Genomic DNA, 9,538 nt, shown 5'->3' with positions numbered 1-9,538 from the left:
TGTTCAGATATCTCACCTGGGAGTCTCCAACAACAGCAACATTTTTCTTACCTTTCTTGTTCTGTTTATTCTTACCTGTACTGGAAGTTCTCTCACCATTCTTCTCCTCTACTTCCCTCTCTGCCTTCCCTTCACATTCGTCCCGTAGTGCGTCGAATGCATTAGTGGTCTTAACTTCCGTTTGCTTCTTAAGAATGAACTTCGTTGCACCCTTGTTAACTAGTGTCCAACCTTCAGCCTTTTTCTCTTTCTCCACCAACATCTCCTCCAACAATTCCCTCATTTGTGCCTTCTCCTGCCTGAGAATTTGTACCTCCCGCTTCAGTTCGAGAAGTTCCTCCTTTAATTCAAGGTAGTCCTTTTCAATACCTGCAGTGGGGACACAGCTCTCTGCCGAGGAAGCCATTACGCACAAATTCACACAAGGTAGCACAGCACAATCACTGGTCACTACGGGTCACCACAACACACTAGCACAGCATTTTCACGGATTACTAGCACAGCACTATCGCTGATCACTACAACACACACACTAGCACAACACTACCACAGGTCTCTAGCACGTCTGAACAGACTGACCTCACGGCGATATCTTAAAATGGATAGAATCCTGGCTGAAAGGACGAAAGCAGAGAGTATTAATAAATGGAACTAAGTCGGACTGGGGATTAGTAACTAGCGGTGTACCACAGGGTTCAGTACTCGGTCCCTTATTATTTATTATATATATAAATGATCTAGACTTAGGAGTCAATAGCAGCATCAGCAAATTTGCCGACGATACAAAAATAGGGCGTATCATTAACTCGACTGACGATTGCCATAACTTACAAAAAGACCTCGATACATTGTCCAAATGGTCTAAAACTTGGCAAATGGAATTTAACATTGAAAAATGTGAAGTACTTAACGTAGGCAAAACCATTGGAGATACTAAATACAGCATAGATAACAAAGAACTTAGCAAATCGGAATGCGAGAGAGATCTAGGACTTATGATTAGTAACGACCTTAAACCAAGGCAACAGTGTATTATTGCGAGAAATAAAGCAAATAGGGTCCTAGGATTTATTTCGAGAAGCGTGAGCAATAGATCATCTAAAGTAATACTGAAACTTTATCTAGCATTAGTAAGGCTGCACATTTAGACTACGCAGTACAATTTTGGTGTCCTTACTATAGAATGGATATTAATTCGTTAGAAAATGTACAGAGAAGAATGACAAAAATGATACATGACGTCCAGAACCTGTCATATGAAGACAGACTGAAAAGACTAAGTCTGCATTCGCTAGAGAGGCGTAGAGTAAGGGGAGACTTAATTGAGGTGTTTAAGTGGATGAAGAGTATAAATAAGGGAGATATTAGCAAGGAACTTAAAGTGAGCATACAGGATAGAACTAGAAATAATGGTTTCACACTAGAAAAATTCCGTTTCAGTAAGGAAATCGGTAGAAATTGGTTTGGCAATAGAGTAGTAGACGAATGGAATGAGCTACCTAGTAAAGTAGTTGCTGCCTCTTCCACTGAGAGTTTCAAGCATAGGCTAGATAAGCATATGACTAATAAGGGGTGGATATCGAAAAAAGAAAATCTTATAACCAATACTAATTCAAAATTTTTCCTCTTCAGATTACACTATGATACTCTCTATTCTCCTTTCACACTTTCCTTTTAGATGTCCACGCCAGTTTTTCTATACTGCTGATGTTCTTTCTGACTTTTTCCTGCCGGCTTCGGCTGGAGGGTTTGGAGGGCGGGGGGGAGCCTTCTTCTTTACTATCCTTATCTCATTCTAGTAGTTCAGTTACTCTTCTAGGAGCTGCCTAGCATCGGCCAACCGGCCTACTACAGTTATCCTCTCTTCTTATGTTCTTATGTATTTATCCCCTCCTCCCTCCCCCCTCTCCCGTTCCCCCTTCCCCTCCTCCCCTTCCCCTTCCCCCTCCCTCCCACTCCCCTTTCCTCCCCTCCTAATCCCTTTCTCTTTGTCACATGCATTTTTAGATTCAGGTCATCCTTTGTTGTGTTCCACTCCCTGCTGGAGGTGACCATAAGTTAAGCTGCAGGTAAAAACTCAGGTCATCCATTGCTCTGTGTGCCACTACCTGCTGCGGGTGTGCATAAAAGACCTCTACCCTTTACGTTTCTGTCTCACTCTGTCTGTTCAAAGATGTAATATACGAAAGTAGTCACTGTGGCTCCTTTCATTTCTCCTGTGGTTAGGTTTGTATGCATGCATATATATATATATATATATATATATATATATATATATATATATATATATATATATATATATATATATATATATTACTATCAGAGAGAGAGAGAGAGAGAGAGAGTCAGAGAGAGAGAATATTGATATAATAAAGAGAAAGGTAAGTTTAAGACACTGTAGGTTTATATTTATGAGCAGACCATAAGTTTTATTTAACAGTATACTTAAATGCCTAAGAGTCATTGATAAGTTACCGTGCAACCAATAAGAGCCATCACAACTCATCTCCACTCTCCCCAGCCACTCCAGTCCTTGCCATCACAATTCGTCGCCAGTCAGTAACTACTGTATATATATCTATCCTAAACCTTTCTCTCAGTACTCTATACCTCTCTAAATCTCAGTCACAACTTATCACTAATCCAAGCTATTATGGCGTAACTCATCATCAGTCTCACCCGCCTCTACAAGCCACCCCTTCTCCTGCAGTTTAAGGTTCAAACTTGTGTTCGGCCTTCTTCATTCCGCCATAATACATAATACGTTCAGAGATAACTACTACCAGCCTGTCGACTGTACTGTTCATAAAAAATAAAACAAACGTTCGACCAGGCTTCAGAATATGCTTGTGTAGCTCCAATCGTTTGTACGTTACCTAAGTACTGCTTGATCTAGTTCGCAGTTGGTGGGTTGGGTGAGGCTGTAAAAACATTGAGGGTTTGAGTGACGAGTCAGTGGATTTATGATTCATTATTATTTGCCAGTCTGCTGATAGATTTCCTGCCAAATGTATATAGCTTTTTCTGCTCATGAATCCTACACACCCTTCATCCATCTCAGTCAAAACACAAAGCAATTCCTCATCGTTACATACACCAAAGATCCATTGGACTGCCCGGTGGGAGTGGCCGGATTCATTCAGTCCGTTGTGGTAATATCCAGTTGCACCAAGGGACACAACAACAACAACAACAATAACCGAGAATACAGCAGGAATAACAACGTCCTCCATATCTATTCAAAGGGAAAATTAAACATTTAAAACTATCCAGTGTTTATTGACAAGAATATATGGTTTGCTTTTCACTCATTGTCTGTTAGACTCCGTCATTTCTGCTCTCCGTCATCCTGCCTCAGTTTTCAGGAAGTTCAGCCATCCTGCGCTTCTGCTGACCTGCAAGTGAGTCATCACACTGTTGAGTTCATTATGCACCTTTGAAAATAAGACGTAATTTATTTTGTGTATCTTGTTGTTTTATGATGATATTATTGACCTAATGAGAGCCTTATATGCATCCGTTCACTTCGAAGTTCCTACACTAAGCTGAATAAAAAAAAAAAAAAAAAAGTCTTATACTAGGAACAAGAAAATAAAAATGGCGTACTCAGACAAATGAGTTCATGGGAGAAGAGCATTATTATGGAAGATCTTGACTGACTAAATGATGAGTGAAAGTTAAACGTTATATAATTGGTTCAGAATTTAATTATTATACCTCACCACAATTAAACATTTATGTATGGTATTTTTACGCTTCCTTAATATCTTATTCAGTTTACGGGAAACCTGTCATGATAAAAGGATCATGAACACTCATCTCTTTAAACAGTCTGGAGCTAGCAAGAGTAAGATTCAAATGACTTTCTTCGTCTGAAATTGTTAAGATTAAATAAGAAAGTACCATAAAGGCAGTGATACTGGGTCTGGTACTTAAAACTGTGTATTCGAGGCGACATGTCTACATCTGCACAACCTTAATATCGGTCTACTGCCACAAACTTGTTTGTACCACTCACTCCTAAGGGATTAAATATAGCTTTGATTTTTCTTGCAGAAAATCCCGAAAGGACCTCTGAAATTACAGTTTGTCTAAACAAATTCAATTCATTTCTATATCCGGTAATGTTTTTGAAACAGTTCATAATCTGATACGAAAACAGACTTATTAAGTAAATGAAATCTATTTCATGAGGCCGACTGAAGACATTGATTTATGAATATTATAATGTGGATGATTTTAAAATAGCCGAAACTGGTAAATATTCAAACATTTTCTTCCTCAAAAACACTTTACTCATTCCTATACATCATCTTGCATTAAAAAAAAAAAAAAAAAAAAAAAATACAGTCTCATATCCACATACGAATCATGAGGGTGAACTTATAACTATGAAAGAAAAACTAGTAAATGACGGTGTTTGTGAAAATAATTTCCTGATAATTTCCTGTGTTGTATACTCTTACACGTTGGGTGAACTGCCCAGTCACTGCCTTAATACAAGTCATGTTTCACTGTTCTCGTCGATATGTGAATTTCACAAGGTAGTTATGATTTATTTCTCTCTCTCTCTCTCTCTCTCTCTCTCTCTCCCAAAACATATATATATATATATATATATACATATATATATATATATATATATACATATATATATATATATATATATATATAGTCTCATCAGCCGTTTCAGTGTCCACTGCAGGACCGACCTATCCCTACCGAAGTGAGGACGGTACAGCCAATGTATCTCTACCAAGTGGCTTAGGCTGTTTGGCAGAGATTGCATTTAGGGTGAGAAGTGCTTGTAAGTATAATTGTAGTGTTGTAGTGGCTATGGATGTGTGTGGAGTCTGTGAACCATGTGTAATCGGCCCGCGCAAGCCGACTGGGTGCTAGCATTCTTTACAGTATGCGACACTAGTTCAACCACAGCACCCCTGATGTCCGCCAAGCAGTACGTGGCAAGAAGAACGTTCCCAAAGTTTATTACCCTGGCGGGGCTCGAACCCTCGTTCTTCAGTGTATGAAAACGCACACTTTACCACAGAGGCTCCATATATATATATATATATATATATATATATATATATATATATATATATACCCGCTCTCTCTCTCTCTCTCTCTCTCTCTATATATATATATATATATATATATATATATATATATATATATATATATCTTTGTACATAAGTACTCTGATGGGGATAATGAGAATCTATCGAATATATAAATGTCACATGAAGAGGGGGAAAAAGAGGACGACTGTTTTCATGCAAAACCAAAGACATTTTTTCAGAATTGATCGCCCGAACGTTGTATTATCTGGAGAACTTGTGAAGATCGTTTTTATTGTGTGAAGAAACTTTCCTTTATCGCCAATAGCGTACATTGTTGTTCATTATCAGATTCCAGATATATAAACAGACTATTGGTCGGTAATTATTTCACTGCAGAGTATTATACATTACTGATGCCACTGATCCTCTCATGAGTGGGGCATCTCTAGCATTCCATTCCAGCTAATGCCAGAGATTTTATTCATCTACGAGAGAGTCATCGGAACCTTGGGTTGTTCGATAATTGTACTGCTAATGTTTTTAGTCCGCGAAACATGGGGCTGGGATTATACGTAATTCCAGTGTCATTCATTTAGATGAATAATATACATACTGCATACACGTTCTGATGACAATTAAAGAATTTAATCAATCGCCAACGGGGTCGATTCAGAAGTGACTGTAAAGCTCTCAGAACTCCTTTATTCTTCAGAGTATAACGGGTGTTAGGGAGTATGCCGTATTAGATGGGACTGTGACGTGTGGAAATGTGAAATATAAGGTTGTTAATTGTGTTTGGAACCGTGCATGAGGTGTGGCAGATTGAAATATCGAAGTATTATGTGTGTGTTATATGTGGCAGTGTTCGGTATGGGGGTGTTAAGTCTGTTTTATTTGGCAGTGTCATATATGGTATTCCTATGCGTGTGTCAGGCGTGGCAGTGTCAAGTGCGGGGATGTTAAGTTTGTGTTTGGTGTGTGTGAAATATGAGGATGTTAAGTGTGTGTTAAGTGTAGCAGTGTGAAATATGGAAATGTTATGTGTATGTTACATGTTGCAGTGTAAAGTACGGAAGCGTTAAGCCTGTGTGACGTGTGGGAGTGTGATATATTGTGGTTTTAAGCGTGTGTTAGGTGTGGCAGTGTGAAGCATAGGAGTGTTAAGTGCGTGTGTTATGTGTGGTAAACTGAAGTATGGGAGTGATAGTCTGTGTTAAGTGTGGTATTGTGAAGTATGGAAATGTTATGTGTTCGGTGTGGGAGTGTGATGTACGGGTTTGCTGTCTCTGTGAGATGTGGCAATGTTAGGTGTGTGTGTGTGTGGGGGGGGGTAATCACAGCAGAGCAAGCATTGTGAGGTGTGGTAGTTATGTATAAGATGTAACAATATTTATTGTGGGAGAATGAGGTGTGACTGTCTTAGGTATGGTTAAGTTAGGGGAGACAGATTCAGGCAGAGTGTGTGAAGTGTGGTAACGTGAAGTGTGGCTTTATAAGACATGTATGGAGGGTGTAACAGTTTTATGTATGGCAGTGTGATGTGCTGGAATGTGAGATTTGGGAGTAAGGTGTAACAGTGTGAAGTTTGATTATGCAAGATGTGACAGTGTGGGGTGTGGTATGACTGAGTGAGACGTGGTAATGTGATGTTGGGCATTGTCAGGTGCGACAGTGTGTCGATATGGAGTGTGCCGACAGTGTAGGGTGAGGGCAGGGAGGGTTGTAGTAGTGTGCGATGTGCGTAGTGTGATCTCAAGGCACTGTGGGGTGTGTCCATTTTGGGAAGTGGGCAGTGTGGGAGGTGCTGCAGTGGGAAGGCACGGCAGTGTTTGGCTTGACAGTACGGTATGTGGTTTGGCAGTGTGTGGTATAACATTGTGAGACATTACAGTGACGTGTTTGTGAAGTGTGGTAGAGTGAAGGTTGAGAGTATGAGTTGTAGCAGTATGAAGTACGACAGTGTTGGCTTTAACAGTGTTAGGTGTGGCAGAATCAGATAAACCATTATCAGGTGTGGCAGTGTGGGGTTGGAGTGTAAGGTGTGGTAGTGTTGATTATGTGTGAAGTGTGGCACTGTGAGGTGCCGTGGTGTGAGTTGTGTTAACGTGAATTCCAGCAGTTATGTGTTGTGGCAGTATAAGACAAGAAAAACTGAGCTGCAGCAGTGTGAAGTCTGTCAGGGTTTCTATTGCACAGTTCAAATTTTAACTTACTGTGAATCTCAGCTAATGAAGCGTTATATACTGGTGTTTTAAAATTATAATATAAATATAATAGGTATTTTGCACTCTAGTTCTTTAGGTTCGTTGACTGACAAAGCATTGTATTTCCTAGTTACTAAGTATTTTGCCAAATAACCCACTCATGCACTAAGTACTATTAGATAATACGTACCATAAGGACGTTGTAGGTAGGTCCATGGGAGAGAGGGATAAAGGAGAAAGTATTAGGACTGGCATGAAAGAGAACTGAAACTACAAAAGCTATAAAGGTGACTATGATTGTCATCATAATATCCATCATTATTATCATTATCATCTTCGTCATCATCCTTATTTACTTTCTCCAACATAGTAATGGGGTGGGAAGAGATAAAGCAACTGTGCAGAAAATCCTGCTAGCGGAGTTATATATGTTTTCAAGCGCTTATCATTTCACTTCATATTCTCTTTTATTCTAACACCCCTTCCATTCACATTCATTTGACCAATCCACCTCATCTACAGACACTCCCTTCGACATTTCATCTCCTCCATACACTTTCCATCATTCCACCTCTTCCATAATTACTCCTTTCATGATGCCACATGTTCCACAAACACTCCATTCACTATTCCACCTCTTCCATAAACGTATCTTCATTATTCCACCTATATCGCACACTCCCTTTATCATTACATCTAGTTCTTGAGTCTCCTCTCCCCATTTTTCCATCAGTTTATCGTTTATCTTCATATAGTCGCTCTCAGGTGCTTCTTCCTACCTTGGGGCAGATGGGACAGCACTGGCAGGGCGGGGTGTACACGGGAACTGGGCAGGCAGGTATAGCGCAGCGGACTACGGCACAGTCCAGTGCAGGCTTACATTCAGGTATATCCTGCCCACTGGATGAAGGAGAGAGGCAGTGAGATATAATTTGTGTACGTTTATTTTTATCTTTACAAATACCGTTCACTGGAAGAAGGATTGAGGACTAAGACAGTGTAGGATTTTGCCAGCTTATTTTTACCGTTTTCGATGTTGGTCACTGGATGAAAAACAGTCTGTGAGACATACGATTTTTTGCAAGATTGATTTCACCTTTTCTCTATGATAATTGCGACTTTTAAAGGCAGTATATGTGCAACAAAGTTTCCCGTTTATACAAGATATTTTCATCATTCTTCGGCATATGTTTACATAGTAAAGATAGTTTGGAGGACTTTTAAGTATGTGTGTATTTATATCATCATATAATCTGGTGTTGCTTCATGAGGAGCGTCAGATCCCGGGGCTAGGCAAGTTGGTCCTGACATTTAAGATGAGCATGGCCAGTCTTATCCCTGAGTGGCATTACGTGAGCAATAAACCCCAATCACTCCTTTGACATAAACCTTTCACTGGCTCTAATCCGATCTGAGCCCCGAAAATTACCCACTTTCAAAACTACCAGGCGCCAAAAATTTGCTTATATTAGTTACCCCTTGCCGTCGTAAATGATTTCTGGTGTACAGGAAACAATTCGGCTTGCCACTCTGTGTGTACAGTCACCTACAGGCAGAAGGAAAAGGAAAAGAATGAAGGAAAAAAGACAGAAGAGGGAGTGTAAAGTCACCAGTAGGCAGAAGGACGAGGAAAGAAATGAGGGAAAGAAAGACAGAAGAGGATGGAAAGAAAGAAGGGATGCAGGAGATAACACAGTTATTATCACTTACAATGAGTTTTTAAAATATGTTTATTATCATGATCATACCGTTCATCATTATCATCATAGCCATCATCATCACCACTTCAGCAGCATCAGCATGCTGCAGCCCCAAAATCTTGCCCAAAGAAAAAATAATGTCATTATTTCCACCATCATCATCATAAAGTTACATAAAATGAAGCTTTTCCTTAAACCTATAACATATAGAAAGATAAATAGATAGATACATAGGCTAAAGGCATAGATATAGACTACATACAGATAGATATAGACAGATTGGTAGATAATCAGATAGATAAATAGATAGTAGATAAGTAGACAAATATATCTATCCATATGTATCCATGTATTTATCTGCCTGTGTTTATCTGCGTATCTATCTATCTATCTAAAGAGAGAGAGAGAGAGAGAGAGAGAGAGAGAGAGAGAGAGAGAGAGATGAATGGATGGTTATAAAACTGAGTGATATTATGTGTCGATACACAGCTATGCTGTACACCAATAGGATATTTATTTACATTCATCATCATCATTATCTAATTCCTCACTAATTTTCACAGATGTCAGT

At 39.4% G+C, this 9,538-nt stretch overlaps 1 protein-coding gene across 2 annotated transcripts in view; it reads right to left on the bottom strand.

Moving 5' to 3' along the window:
• Nucleotides 1-3,265: 3,265 nt before the first annotated feature.
• Nucleotides 3,266-9,538, bottom strand: part of LOC145416658 (paralithocin 2-like) — a 57,168-nt gene continuing 50,895 nt past the window's right edge. Inside the window, exon 4 of one of the 2 annotated variants that reach the window (XM_080285592.1) lies at nucleotides 3,266-3,379. In XM_080285592.1, the coding sequence (XP_080141718.1) occupies nucleotides 3,371-3,379 (9 nt within the window). In that variant the 3' untranslated portion in view covers nucleotides 3,266-3,370. Of the gene's footprint in view, nucleotides 3,388-9,538 lie in introns of both variants that reach the window. The other variant, XM_080285591.1, reaches the window with a different exon arrangement.

This window comes from Coenobita brevimanus, chromosome 107 (assembly GCF_032717465.1).
Source record: "Coenobita brevimanus isolate Jiangsu-jjx chromosome 107, ASM3271746v2, whole genome shotgun sequence".
Classification (NCBI taxonomy): domain Eukaryota; kingdom Metazoa; phylum Arthropoda; class Malacostraca; order Decapoda; family Coenobitidae; genus Coenobita; species Coenobita brevimanus.
This window is presented reverse-complemented; position numbering and strand designations above follow the sequence as displayed.